Source organism: Hypomesus transpacificus, chromosome 12 (genome assembly GCF_021917145.1).
Source record: "Hypomesus transpacificus isolate Combined female chromosome 12, fHypTra1, whole genome shotgun sequence".
Classification (NCBI taxonomy): domain Eukaryota; kingdom Metazoa; phylum Chordata; class Actinopteri; order Osmeriformes; family Osmeridae; genus Hypomesus; species Hypomesus transpacificus.
Genome location: NC_061071.1, coordinates 2,501,275 through 2,516,119, shown reverse-complemented (window position 1 = coordinate 2,516,119; position 14,845 = coordinate 2,501,275). Strand labels below are relative to the sequence as shown.

The window sequence follows — 14,845 nt, the reverse complement described above, 5'->3', positions numbered from 1 at the left end:
TATGCAATCTGCTACCTAACTACATTACATTTTATTCATTTAGCAGGTGGTTTTGTCCAACGCAATTACAAACAGTGCATATTGAAAGTACAGCAGAAAATAAAGAATCATAACTATATAGGTCTAACATTATTTCGGTGGTTAGAGCCAAGGAACAGCCTGTATTTTATAGTCAGCGGTGACACAAATCTTGATAGTGGCTCATAGATTCAATCTATGAACAATTCTGAAGAGAACAAGGTTAAGTGAGCCAGTCACAAGTCTACAAAAACAAAATAGTTCACACAGCATTTTGAGACGATTCATTGTGATTGCACCAATTCTTTATTTCCAGGAGTACATTTCAACAAGCAGTCCAAAGACAAACTGATCCAACTGTTTTTTTTTAGAACTAGAATAACTCTCAGTGTGTTAGACAAATTACGTGACAAAAAAAAAATCATCAACAGTATTTCTGAACACTACGGACTGGAAAGTGAGTCTCACCAGTACCTGTATGGCCCCTTGTTCTTTTAGCTTCAGTGACAAGAAAATGAAACACACTATAGGAGAAATATACAGACAATATCGAGTCCAAACTGCTTTCTACAAGCCTACCTTGGTGCTAGAGAATAGGGGTTGGAAGGAGCGGTGCATTTGAAGTAGTGTGTGCAACACTGTCATCAAAAATAAAATACAAACTCACATTTTATTATATACACAACAGCTTTTTTGTTCTTTGAGTTTGATTGTCACCTTGCTTTTTTTTCATACAGTAGCCTATATTTGATCTTACAACTGGTTTAAATAATCTATATAATATAAGAAATGTCTGTTTACAAAAAAGGACACAAACAAAAGAGGCAAGTCTGTAAATGCATTTGTTGTAACATTATTGTCATAAGTCATCTTACACTTTAGTACCAATCCTAATAAAATCACTTTTAAGCACCTTTTGTAAATGAAATAATAGCTTTTAAAACTCTCGTACATTATACACAACACATTCAACAATGGAACCGTCCATTGATAAACTACAGAGATTGATCATGAAAGCTTCTCTCTCATTTTGGTTTGTTTGAATCCATTTGAACAAGACTGGAGTCCTTGATGATGAACTTCTTGCTCTCAGCGTCATTTCCCACAACAAAACCATCAGTCCTGGAGCTGTGTAAGAGTGAAGGCATTTGTTAGAAGCTCTTACCAAGAGAAACCTTGTGACAAAATGGGTTGCCACACTGTTCTCTAGTCGTGAATTATGTTGTACCACAGTACCACAGACTGTTGTCGTTACAGGACTGAAATGTCAAACGGAGAAAAGAAAATGCTTCGGTTAGGTTTCAGTGCTCCCACTGAGCAGCAGAACAAATGTCTGATGACACTCAAGAATAAGTGACATCACTGTAAACCTCATCAGGCCAAACTGCAGCATCTGATAACGCTCAACCACGAGGATCTCCTCATCTGGCGTTATCAAACCAAAATGGCAGTCGATGCACCTCATTTGCAAAATATGAGCTGGAAACCTAAATGCTGTAGTAACGTCGTGAGGGCCACCCTGCCCGACAACACAACCTATTTATATCTACCTCTAGTCTAGCAGATGACGAACAACGTGACAAACAGAACATTTTCCATTTGTATATTCGTTGAGTTCAAAGAAGCTATGGAAATCAAACCTCCTGTATGGACACTGGACGTTGTGTATTGATTCAATTTGATCAAACCATTCACATTCCCTCTTTAATTAATTCACTGAAGTATTGGCGGAATCTCTGGCGAGGTAAGTCTCACACTCACACTCCTGTTAAACGCTGTTATCGGGAATTCCTAGTTTTGCTAGTTCACCATTGTTTGATAGTTGAACATCATCCTTATCAATCTTTTCATGTATTTCCAAAAAGTGTTGTTTTCATTCAGAAAAGCGTTCAGGTTCACAACAGTGGTTCATAATGAGCTGAGCATGCCCTCCATGTATTCTGTACAGGTACAGTACAGTACATTAAACAAATATCAGGAGGGAATGCATTTTTGAGAAGGGGCCTGGAAGGGTACCGTGTCCACAGAGCAGGTGTCTCCTGTGAGGTCTACGGATGGTACGACAGCCTAAAAAGAACTGAGAACCACAAATGACACGGATAAGGTTACACAGACAACAACCACAGTCACGTCCACAGTTTTGTTTCTTTTATTTCTTCTTCTTCTCCTTTTCCTCTCCTCTCTCGTTTCTCAGTTCTCATCTCCCTGCCAACTTTCGCCGTGTGCCATCTGGTGGGCTGGGGTGGAGGTGGAGGTGGGGGAGGGCGAGGGGGTCTTCCTCAGAGGTAGAAGCTGGTGGCCCGTGGGTCGGGGAGCGTGGGCAGGGAGGGGAGGGGGTCCGGGCAGGTGGGAGGACTGCCCCTGAGGGTGCTGCTGTTCCCGTTGGGCCTGAGACGGCTCCCTGTGTAGGCTACGCTGGTGTTGTTGACAGGACAGTCATTCACCATCTACACCCCAACAGTGAAACAAAACGAAACAAGAATACAAGCACAAGTTGAGCCTTTCGACCTCCACAAATTATACAGTGTACACTTCTTCCTACACTGGGAACTGTGGATAGTTACACAGACCCCTGGTTTGAAGCAATCCCCTCCCCGTACAACAAAATAACCAAGGGAAATACAAATGGGCACTGCTGTCATGTATGGGGTTAGTGTGGAGCCATTGACCCTAATCACACGTTGTAAAACAGGTCAGGCAGCCAGCGAGGCGAGGCAGCAGCTGTTTTGTGGGCTGGGTTTGTTTTGGTGCAGGATGGGAGATAGGGTTAGGGTTAGGGAGAGAGAGAGATGTTCAGATAGATAAGCTTGATCCTCTGAAATGTGTGACTAAACAGTAAAGTGGGTCAAGATCTGTGTTGTGCCACAGTGAATTACTTCCTCACTCGGGGACACAATGCGACATCTGAAAGCTCCAGTGTATAAAGGGGCTGCTGTGACAGCTCCTGCTGTACAGTCTACATGTGCATGGAATAGAACTCCCTTAGGAACCATCCATTTATAGATCTGAATAATCACACCTTCCATACAGTAGCCCCCCCCCCCACAGGGTTGGGTTTAGTTGAGAAGATGTTTCTGTTCGACTCCACAATCCCCCAACCCTCCAGCAGAGCACAACCACCAACTTGTTTAGCACATTCTGCAGTTTACATTTACATTTCGCCATTTAGCAGACTCTCTTAAAGTAAGTACAGGGACATTCACCCCAAGGCAAGTAGGGTGAAGTGCCTTGCCCAATGACACAACGTCATTTGGCATGGCCGGGAATCAAACCGGCAACCTTCTGATTACTAGCCTGATTCCCTGACCGCTCAGCCATCTGACCCTGGTTTGGTGGATTTGATAGAGAGAAAATCATCCCCACCCTCTTTCTCTCTCTCTCTTTCTCACTGTGACTTTATTAGGTAATGGCGATGGGCAAATTGTAGGTCAACCAATGCCTATGCTTGACTGCCCAGCTTGGCTGTGTTTTCCTTTCAATGGTGACTGCTGACCCTGAACAGAAACAGTGTCGAGGCAGACCGGAGGGGTTGAATGGCCACCGGTCAGCCACTGCAGGGTGCTCTCATTCTGATGCTCCAACTTATTCCATTCATGACCGGTGTTTTGCCACACTTGCTTGCCTCTTTCACCCTTTCTATTTCTCTTACTTATCTAATCTTTCTGTAACTTTATTTGGGACAAAACAAGTAGCTGATGCCATCTGGAAATAAAAACAAAACTCAAAGTCAACAGATGACAACGATAATAAATGATTTAGGCAACTTAAAGGCAGTGGCCTCTATGGACAAGCTATAGAGGGTAAAGCTGTAAGCAACCTCTACTTACAGCTGATTTGTTTACTCAGAAATGGGATCAGAGCAAGCATTGAGGCCAAGCAGCAACAGTCAAAATGGGCTCTATGTGTTGCCACTGACTATCATATACTGCCTGGGGATCCATCTCCAGTTGGTCTTGACCTTAGTCTCTTATCTAATTAGTTGAAAACTAATGGAATTAGTCTTCTGTACCTCTGTTTAGACCTCAAAAGTGTTTAAATAGTACTTTGAGATTAAAGGTATTGCTACAGCTGTCACTAGCTGAGAACTGAAACAATTAGGGGGTCTGATGGCTGAGCGGTTAGCTGGTTGTTGGTTCGATTCCCAGCCATGCCAAATGACGTTGTGACCTTGGGCAAGGCACTTCACCCTACTTGCCTCGGGGAGAATGTCCCTGTACTTACCATAAGTCGCTCTGGATAAGACTAGTCTGCTAAATGACTAAATGTAATTAAAATCATACAAAAAGTCACAATAACTGACATCATTCAACATACTTAAAGTCAGTCTCCAAAGTAATACTGATCACACAAACCACTCACAAGGTCAGCACCAAGGAAGTCCTACTTAAAGGTATCCAAAAATAAATGCAGAGACAACTGAGTCTGCCCATTCGTTGGAAATAATCTGGCATGCCTCCTCTGCAGTGAAGGACCTTTTGAACCACCTGACTGGCTGATTAGTCCTGTCCCCTGACTCTGTGAGCAAAACAGGCCAGGAAGGAGCAGAGGCAGAGCAGAGGCAGAGCAGGGCCGACAGTGACAAACGTCTTCACAAAGCAGATAGAGAAGAGAACAAAGTTCACATAGTAGTGATTGTCAGAACGGGAGACTTACTCCGGCTCTGTCAAGAGACTCGAGGCTGCAGTGACCCTGCCCTCTTAGTTGTATTTATATTGCATGTCTGTTCGCATCACTCTCGCTTACGGCCAACACGATACAACAGTCCACCCCAGCCCCGGGCTCCACTACAACTGTCTCTACCATGGTGGCACCGGGTTAACAGGGGGCAGTGGGCACGACTGTTGCCCCTTAAAGCTGAGATTCAGGGTGCTTTAAGTTCCTTTGAGGATAAATTTGGCAATGTATGCCTTGATAGTAAATCCTAGAAAATGTAACAACTAGCAAAGTTCCATGAATCAAACACGACGCTTGTGACACTGTGCTGAAAACCACCACCAAATGTAAACAAGGAAACACGAGAACCACACACATTTCAGACTGAGTTTTACCTTGCTGCGTGTGAGATCTTGGCTGCCGTTAGCTGGGTTGCTGAACATGTTGTAGGTCTCCAGGACGGGCAGGTGCTGATGGTGGGAGAGGCCCAGGATCTGCTCCAGCTCCAGGGCCGACGTCTGCGTGGGGTACTGGGGGAAACTGGAGGATGGGACCTGGCTTTGGAACTGCAGCTGCTGGAGCTGCTTCTGATGGCCCTGCAGGTAAGACAGGCCAGTAGTCCCCACCTCCGGGTAGTGACACCCATCCCCAACTGTTCCACCACCGTTCACCGCCACGCCATCCACGTTTGCCACGTCGGCCATGTTGTAATTCGCCGTCCGTGCGGTTTGGGAAAGGGCCGCGTGGCCGTTGGGAAGGCAGACTCCATTGGTGCTCGGCGCCAGGTGGTCCTGGTATCCGTATCCCTGCCACGGGTGGCTGCCTTGCTCCCCATTGAGAGAGGAGCTCCCCGCGCTGCTCCCCTGTCTGAAGTGGCTCTGGGACTGGAGCTGGAGCAGGAGGGGGTCTGGAGCTGGCCACTGCTGGGGGTATTTGTGGGGGCCAGGAGGGCTCAGAAGAGAGGCCTGCTCATTAAACAGAGTCTGCTGCTCCTGGAGTGGGCAGTGGTCGTCCAGCTCCATAGGGGACACCCAGTGGCCGTTGTGGACCCCGTTCAGTGTGCTGGTGGGCAGGGTGTGGCCCTGGGTCAGTGTGCTGGTGGGCAGGGTGTGGCCCTGGGTCAGTGTGCTGGTGGGCAGGGTGTGGCCCTGGGTCAGTGTGCTGGTGGGCAGGGTGTGGCCCTGGGTCAGCGTGCTGGTAGGCAGGGTGTGGGCCTGGGTCAGCGTGGGGACCTGTGTCTGAGGGTGCGGGGGCCAGGGGGCTGGAGATTTAGCATGGACGGGCGGGGCAGTGCTGAGGTGCTGCTGCATCTGCTGGGACAGGTGGACTATGGGTGGTGGCTTGGGAGGCCTGTTGTGGCCGGGTACCTGGGAGGGTGTGGGGGCTTGGGGAGCAGGGGTGCTGGTCTGGGGGAGGGGGTTGGAGGCAGGAGCCGGAGCCAGGGTCTGGGGCTCCACGGTGGGCACAGGCCTGCATCCGTCCCCTCTCCCCTCCTCTGTCCTGCTCTCCAGCGAGTCGTGGATGAAGGAGAGGATCTCGTTGTTGGTGAGCAGGTCGTTGAGGGAGGGGATGTAGTCGGGATCCATCTCCACCCGGATCATCCGCTCGTCCAGGAGGAGAAGCTCCAGGTCCTCCGCGTTGAGCCCCAGGTTCTCCAGGGCGCTGAACAGCTCGCTGTTGGAGCAGCCCTCGTCCCCCTCCAGGGACAGCGAGTCCAGCGTGGCGAGGAGGGGGTCGAAGCTGGTCAGCTCCCCGTTGGGTCGCGGGACTCCGTCGAGCGCCGCGCTCCAGCTGTCGCTGTCCAGCGGGCCTCCGCTGTAGCCGCCGTTGTCTCCTCCTTCTCCCCGCTGCTCGCTGAACAGGCTGCTGTGGAAGGACATCTTGGGCTCGACGGCGGGCTGGCACACGTACACAGACTCGTCCTGCCTCATCAGCGCCCCCAGCAGGGAGCTGGGGTCCAGGCTGTCCTTGAAGGGCTTGTCTGCCTTGCCCTTCTTGGATTTGCCGCTCTTGCCTTTGCCCTGCAGGGAGTCGGCGAGGCCGTGGATGGGGTAGCTGGTCTGGTAGAGCAGGGCCTCTCCCGTGGCAAAGGTGAAGGGGAGGTGCATGGAGCGCTTCCTCAGGTGCTCCCCTCCCTCCTCCTCACTGGGGCAAACAAAGGATTAGGAGAACCAATCACAACGCAGAAATACGTATTGGTGATTACAAATATGTACCTGTATCTGAGTTTTAATGCGTGACATTTAATTGGGGCGGGGTGCACTTACACGAGGGGCCTCTGGGTGGCGATGATGTAGTCCGGCTTTCCGTTCTTATAAACGAGCCTGGCGTTGGCCTGGACCCACTTCCAGCGGTTGTCCTTAGTGAGCAGTCTGAACACAGTCAGTCCACTCTCTCCTGTCTTGATCACTGCAATCACACAGGGCAGCCAGCCAAGAGCACGTGTTACAGTGAAATGCAGGATCAATAGGGATACAATATATATTCAGGCAAATGTTACCATTTGCACAAATGTGTACATATGCACACAATGTATGTCTCTCTCTCTCTCTCTCTCTCTCTCTCTCTCACACACATGTGACACATAATACACTCATAGTTCTTGATCCCTCGGCCATATGGCCTGTGTGTGTGTGTGTGTGTCCTAACAGAGATCACATCTCAGGTCTCCTGTCCAGCTGTCTGGTTTTCCGGAGCAGGTTCTTGATGTTGAGTGGACACAAGTGTGAGGACTGCTCCTCCATTGTTCAAAGGGAGTCTTAATGACTTTAACAGACAGCACAGTCTGAAACACTGGGAAGACAAATACAATGTTTTCCTTGTGCCTTTCAACTATTTGACATACCAACATTTACACTTTAAACAGTCTAAACCTCATATTGCGTCATGCTCAGTGGGCACTAGTGGACCTTGCGTCATTGTCCTATCCCTGATATTCGTAAATGGTTGGGGTTCACATTTTTATCCTCTCAGGGTTTTTTGCACAATCTTTTTCATAATCTGAGGGATTATGTACAAATATCCCTATTCTCGCCCTTGCCAACCATGTGGTCCATAAAATGTTAACCTACTCCACCCTACCCGCCCAGCGTTCCTTCCTTCCAAGACTTCCTCCTCCTTATTACATTGCAACATTTTCCATTTACAAAATAACACCAAAAAATAACCCAGAGTAGCTGTGTGAAGTTTTTAAAATGCGTGGCAAAATAAAGAGAATCGTGGGACGTTTCTTTTTCAACGTTTCGTTTTGCTCACTTTGATTCAAGTTGAACGTTGAATTAAACCGGCGTTTGGCTCTGGGGTCAGAGACATGGATAAGAGAAGGATATGAGATGTGTGGGAAGAGGATGAGAGAGTGAGATAAGCATGAGCCTGGGAGTGACTGTCCTGTCATCCACCACTGAGCTCAGATCAGAGACCTGATCGTGGCTACATGGAGAGTGGGGGCGGGAGTGCTTCAGTGTTGCCTTGTTGTGGATGAAATGGGGTCAGATGAGTTCAGACACTAAGTAGGACACTGTCCTTCACTGATTATCCTCCCCGCAAACAAACAACAACGGACAGAGACACTCAAACTGTCACGTCTGCTGGGCCCCAACTGATCTACCACACCAGACTTACCACATCTACATTCACTATCAATGGGTCTCTGTTCCACCACATTTGGCCAAGACCGTGGAGTCTTCCCTTTAGGGGGCTAGCATGAACAATGGAACATGTCCTATGGTGTACACTTACAGATAGCTACTTAGCTAGGACTAACTGTCGCGTAAACCGACAAAGGATTCCAAAGTGGTGAAGCTAAAGACGGTGTGCTTACTCCGGACGTGGTTCTCGGCGCAGTAGAGCATGTCCGCCGCGTGGATGAACTGGTAGCCGGTTCCTCGAACCTTCAACTCCGCCTCCGTGTAGCCCAACACTATTTTACCCCTGCGTCGTCACAGATTCACAAAGACAAATGTCAGAGAAAAACAGACAAAACAGAATGTTACGAGTTCGAAGCTATTGGCTAACTTGCTACTATTAAGAATTGAGCATAGCATGAATAGACATCGGTGTGAGTAGTAAAGTGTTCCCATTACTTGGCGTCGCAGGCCATTGGGGTGAAGTCCAGCTTGTGTTTGGTCCTGAAGATCATGTTCTTAGAGCGGATCTCCAGGATGGAGGGGGGCTGGAGGGGGGTGGCGATAGCAAACAAGGCCAGCTGGGGGGGCACGTTGCCCCCGTCGTCAAGCCTCTGGTTTTGCCCGTGTAGGAACTTCAGCCTGCCCTGGAGGCTCAGTGCCTAGGGTGAGGGGCACACAACACAACCCTTTGAACATGAGAAAATAAGCGCAATGCCGATATGTTGGTGAGATCTCACGTTTTGACTGTGAGGTATTTTAGGAAGAGATTAAAGAAAGAGGGCCTTTGAAATTAAGCTTTGCTTGCGATTAGCCTCTTATCGTCTCTGCTCTGTGCCGCATGGTGGGATGTTACCATCCACTCAACACACGAGTGAGAGAAAGACGTGAGCTACAATAGCCAATTGCAGCATAGCTCGAAGAAAATGGAAAGCCTATTTTACTCTAGCACAAATCCAAATGGCTGATTTTTCCGCTGCGCCTGCGATAATGATATCAGCCGTGCGCTCCTCTCTCCAAATGACTTGAGAGAGTACTGTTTCACTTCTCTCTGTCGCACGCAATCATCATTATTTACCGTCGCCTCTGGGTAGGCAGCGTAGTCTGTGTCTGTGCGAGTCTGTCTGGCCCGGCTGGGGGGATCGGGAGGGTGGATGAGGGACATGGGGGCCTGAAGGGTTTACCACCACACAGTAAACATTCAGGATTTCCTGTCATCTCCATTCGTAACCCCACAGGACCCCCCCTCCCCCCCCAGTCCCAACACTGCCAATTAGAGACTTAGCATGTAGCTTTAGACGGATAAAACTTTCAGCCCCCATCCCTGAAGGTAGGGTGGGGGCATGGGGGAGCTAAATGTGCACATCAATCAGCCTAACCTCCATCAGAGGAGGATATTTGCGTGGTACACCTCGATGAATGATAAGGCACGCAGCGCTTGCAGATGTTGCCAGAGGGAGGTTATCAACAAACATGGCAACCCGCATGCATGGCATGTACCGTCATACTGTTAGCTCTCAGGGAGATTCATGTCTTCAATGGCACTTAGAGAGAGCTGTGTTTTCCCCCTTTTCATGTCACACAGAAACATATCAGTTCCCGAGATTTGTGTGAGTGAGATTGGTGTGTCAGTGATAATGGTGTTAGCATCCCCTGCTCTGGTTAAACGAGGGGGCTTAGGGCTAATTGGCTTAGTTGTATGCAGCAGCTTGTGCACTGGGACTACTGGGGAGGCTGGTTGTCCACGGCTATGGATCAAACTAGGTCAACAACATTCCTGTCATTTTTATTTGATTGCTGAATTGAAAAATGAACATGTAAAAACACATTCAGGGGCAAAGACATGCAATTGACGTATTGTACAATGTTATAAACAACCCTGCATCCCCCTGCCTCATCTGGTCCCCTGTTCTCCAGTCATCATAACCCCACTCTACCACAGCTACCCTCTCCACTCACTCCTCGCACTTGTTAATTGAGTAGGCTGATCTTAAGAGCCGGCAAGTCATAATGTCAAGAATCTAGACTCAAATAACGAGGAGGATTACCCAGCCAAAGCTATGGAAATGGGTCTGCTGAGGCAGCCCCTGGCTTACCGCTCACGCAAATGACCTCTGTGGAGTATGGGGTAGTCCCCCCTCTACCCCCCCCCCCCCCCCCCGGTAGCCTCCACCCTCACACAGACAGCTGTGCAGGTGAGCCAGGGGGGCAGGGGCTACCCAGAGGATGGCTGTGTTACAGGGGTTTAGGAGGCCATCGTGGGCTCATCAACAATGGGAATCCGCTGGCTAAAGGGTACTTAGGGCCAGGTGAGTTTTTGCGACACATCTCGGTTCTGTGGTCACAGTCAATGTAGACCCCCCCCCCCCCTCTTTCTTTCTCTCTGTCTCTCTCCCTCTGTTTCTCTCTCTCTCTCACCCCTTCCTCACTCTATGGTACTTGGCTTAAGAGTGTGGTGAAATGCCTCCATTGGGAGCACAGTTCTGACAAAGCAAATTCTGCTCTCTCGCTACTCCAAGGAGATTATAGCCTTTTCCCCACGACCCCGGGGCTCTTTTAAGACGGATTACGTGGCTAGTCGGTGGCTTCTCATCCCCTCAGCAATCTGAAGTGTCACGACACACTGTTGACCATGCTAATAGGCTCCCTGGAACAGAGGGGGAAGAGGGGAGGGGGATGGGTGGGACAGGGGGTAGGGATACAGTAGCCTGGAGGGAGAGTGGCCCCCTGAGACACCCTGGTCCTGGGGCATTCCCACATCGACTTGTGATTACAACCACCGACACACGTTGACATAAAAGCACACTGGACTGTTCCAGATACATACCAGGAAGCCCGAGGAGTTGTCTAGGAGACAGCGGAAGCGACAGACGAAGCTTCTCTCCAGGAAGGAGGAGTTCTCAGGAGGAAGCTGGTCAGGGTTGTAGGTGACCAAGGCCGAGCTGGGGAGAGGCTCTTCGTCTGTGAAACCAAACAACATCCATACATCAACTGCGTTCCTGCTCAATGCACACAATGTTCAGTCATATGCGGAACATTCCGAGCTACTCCAACTATGGATGAAAAGCTGCTTGTTTCAGGTATTGTTTGTTGTAGAGTAGCCATGGCCGCCTTTCATTACCCACATCAACTGGGGGAACAATCAGGGTGCACTTGCTCCCGGGCCATTTTGTTTGCGAGTTTTTGTGTATGTGTGTGTGTATGAGCATGTGTAAGGGAGAACAAATGTGTTTGTGTCTACGCGTGTGCACGTGCATGAAGGCGTGCTCCTGTGCATGCGTGTGCACGCGGGCAGTGGGACTCCATCTCGCCCCGCCCCCCACATGCCGTGCGGAGCCTCTCTCCTCCAACCCCGCCACCGCTCTCCTGTCTGTCCTGTCAACTTCCTGTTTGGGAGAAACGGGGGACACCGCTAGCCCCTCTCTAATTGGAGTGGACGTCTATGTGCGCTGTAGCATTTACCCTGCAACTCAGGGAGCTTCTGCTAAAGGTCACACTCTCTCCCCTCTCTCCATTTCCAGCACTCCTAGTTGGGCACATTTTTGGACAGTTTTCAGACCGAGGGGGAGGGTGGACCCTTCTGGGTTTCTGGTGACACTCACTTTACCTGTGACTGTTATCCGTTTCTATGTTACATGTCTGTCCGAGTTTGAAAACGTCTGTGTTTGGGGGAGGGGGAGAGGGGTGTGTGGTGGTGGGGGTGTTGATGACAGGGAGAGACTGACCTGGCAGGGAGGGCTCTGGCTGGGCCAGGGCAGGAGGGTTGAGAGCCCAGTGCAGGTTCCTCCTGAACTCCTGCTGGTCCTCAGTGTGGATGAGCTCAAACACACTCTGGTGCATCACGTCCGTCTGGAAGCAGGTGAGAGAGAACAGAGGGACGTTCAGTTCTAACCCACACAGACACCACTTCAACCATTCCCTCTGCTGTAATGAAGTGCTTTTGTAGTTCTGTAAAAAAGATACCTTCATGTAACCTACTGAACGATGAATGACCTTTCTACGATTGTTCTAGACAAATGTTCACACGCTCAAAATCTCTTTCATTTTATCTGATTTATTTTTTCCTATCCAACACAAAAAACAGTCCCTTTATGAAAGATCTCTGGGCTCTTTCATTCTTACTGGCCCAGCCAGAGCTTCCTTTCACAGGGATGGACTTGAACATAGCCTGGGGTCATATATAACACTCCCAAATCACTGTTCTATCTCATTACTTAACACTGCACCCCGCATAGGCAGCCACATCCACACTGATTTCTGTTTCAGCTGGAGATGGGAAGTGACGGCGGCGGGGGGCAAGGAGGGGGAGTTGGACAGAACAGGAAGTGAAAGGTGTGGATCACGCTGAACAAAAGTTTGTTTAATTTATCTTGCCCTGAAACTGTGTGAGGGTGAGAAGAAAAGAGGGAGAGAAATAGAAATAGAGAGAGAGAGAAGAGAAAGATGGAACAGGGCGAGAGAGAGAGAGAGAGAGAGAGAGAGAGAGAGAGAGAGAGAGAGAGAGAGAGAGAGAGAGCGAAGAGAAGAGAAAGATGGAACAGAGTGAGAGAGAGAGAGAGAGAGAGAGAGAGAGAGAGAGAGAGAGAGAGAGAGAGAGAGAGAGAGAGAGAGAGCCAAAGACCTTGGATAATTTCATAAGTAAATTAGCCACATAGATTGGATTACATGGCAGGGGTACTTCTCTTGAAAGCCAATTTAATTCATCTAAGCCAATCCATAATGTTTGTTTGTAGGAGCTAGCTCAGTAGTGGAGCCTTGGACTACAGAACAAGAAGTGGCCAATTCGAATCCCCCCTTATGCGTCGTTTAGAAAGCATCTACTAAATAAATACATTAGTATCATTATTGTTTGTCAAAACCACTGGTCTTTGTGTGAAGGACACCAAGTGTTGTTTGTGCTCAGATCCTAGGATAGTCATAGAAGCATCTATTATCAACACCACACCATTTACAGCAGCAAGCAATTTAGTTTAGCAGTTATTGTAATGCAGTCAGTCTTTCCTGGCTGAGACACATTGCAACAAAACCTTGACGCACAAGTAAGCTTGCCAAAGCTAAAATACTAGAAAGGATTTAGAGTCAGAATTTTTTTTTGACTGTACACATAACGGCTTTACGCAGTCAGGTCTTATCATATGAAGACAGCTTGGGCCAGCCATGTGTGTACATACAGTATACTGTATGTAATCAACAGGGATCCAAGCAGCTCGGAGGCTCTTAGCCAAGGTAAGCAGCATGGGAGGGAGCTGGAGGGTACACATGCTAAATATAGGACTCTGCCCAGTTCTTACCCACTGATTAACCCGTATCTGACCTCCAGGTCTTATCAGGAGGAAAATCCCAAGGAGCGCTTGCTCAGCTCAGGTTTCAGGTTGACTAGGGGGTGGATTGAAGCGCGTACGTGTTGTGCGAGCGTGTGTGTGCGTTTCGGTGGGGTTTGTGTGTGTTCGGACGGTGTGTTTGACAGGTCACAAAACCCCTGTGACCTGCAGCACTCGCCTGGTGGAAGCCCAGGTAATCCTGGATGGTGTGAGACGAGTAGAAGATGATTCCCTCTGCTGTGATGACAAGAACAAACCCGTTGAGAGCCTGAGGAGAAGAGAGACACAGACAGAACAATGATTGCCCCAAACACACAAGGTTAGGGCATGCTTGGGCTGCATGCTTGATAAAACACATTGTTAACTGTGCACAAGTCCATGGTACTTAAACAGTAAACATCCTTTTTGTTGGCTCCTAGATATAAAACATACAACGCAACAGACATGATAGAATGACACGACCAAGGAGAGCTGGACAGCTTTGCGATGTATTCACCTTGACAAGGGTGCCAGTGATTTGATGGAACAGACAAAGTCACTAACTGCTCTGATAGGCACAGTCAGCAAGGGAGACGTTCCTTCCCAGTTGACAGGGGTGTTTACCGAGATGTCCTCATGTAGCTTTAGTCAACTCAATACATTCCGGTGTTATATGATGTTCAATGGTGTATATCTTCAGGCCGGCCTAGTGAACACTATTTCTGGATACAAAGCTTGAACAGGGTGAGTGACTCTTCAGACTCCTGAAGAATGCATGACACAAGGCCCTGGTAGCTACTGCAGACTGGCAAACACAGTCTATTGTGACAGAGGAAAAGAGTGGACGAGAAGAGCTACAGAGAAGAAACACTACAGTATAAACCGGGCCATGACTTCACCCCAGGCAGTGGAGGTCGATGTCATTTGAACACACAGACAGACACAGAGCGAGAGAGAGAGAGAGAGAGAAAGAGATAGAGAGAGAGAGAGAGAGAGAGAGAGAGAGAGAGAGAGAGAAAGAGAGAGAGAATCTAGAGCGAGAAACAGAGACAGACAGAGAGCGAGAAGGAGACGGGACAGGGAGTAAACTAAGGCGAGAGAAGAGAAAGGGAACGCAGACCGGGGCTAGGGGGAGGGGGGTGAGAGAGAGGGTGGGGGGGGTCACATATGACATCCAAACAAAGCCTCACCTGCCTTTCCGTCAACATTTCATGTGGAGTAGAAGGGCTACTAACTGGAGCATGTTAACAA

General features: G+C 48.9%; 1 protein-coding gene across 2 annotated transcripts in view; it reads right to left on the bottom strand.

The window, feature by feature from the left end:
- Positions 1-316: 316 nt before the first annotated feature.
- Positions 317-14,845, bottom strand: part of ahr1b (aryl hydrocarbon receptor 1b) — a 29,033-nt gene continuing 14,504 nt past the window's right edge. For both annotated transcript variants that reach the window (XM_047030940.1, XM_047030941.1), the window contains 8 exons: positions 13,794-13,883; positions 12,020-12,143; positions 11,122-11,255; positions 8,754-8,956; positions 8,492-8,601; positions 6,939-7,080; positions 5,067-6,816; positions 317-2,465 (listed from right to left, as the gene is read on the bottom strand). In XM_047030940.1, the coding sequence (XP_046886896.1) occupies positions 2,298-2,465; positions 5,067-6,816; positions 6,939-7,080; positions 8,492-8,601; positions 8,754-8,956; positions 11,122-11,255; positions 12,020-12,143; positions 13,794-13,883 (2,721 nt within the window). In that variant the 3' untranslated portion in view covers positions 317-2,297. The remainder of the gene's footprint in view (positions 2,466-5,066; positions 6,817-6,938; positions 7,081-8,491; positions 8,602-8,753; positions 8,957-11,121; positions 11,256-12,019; positions 12,144-13,793; positions 13,884-14,845) is intronic.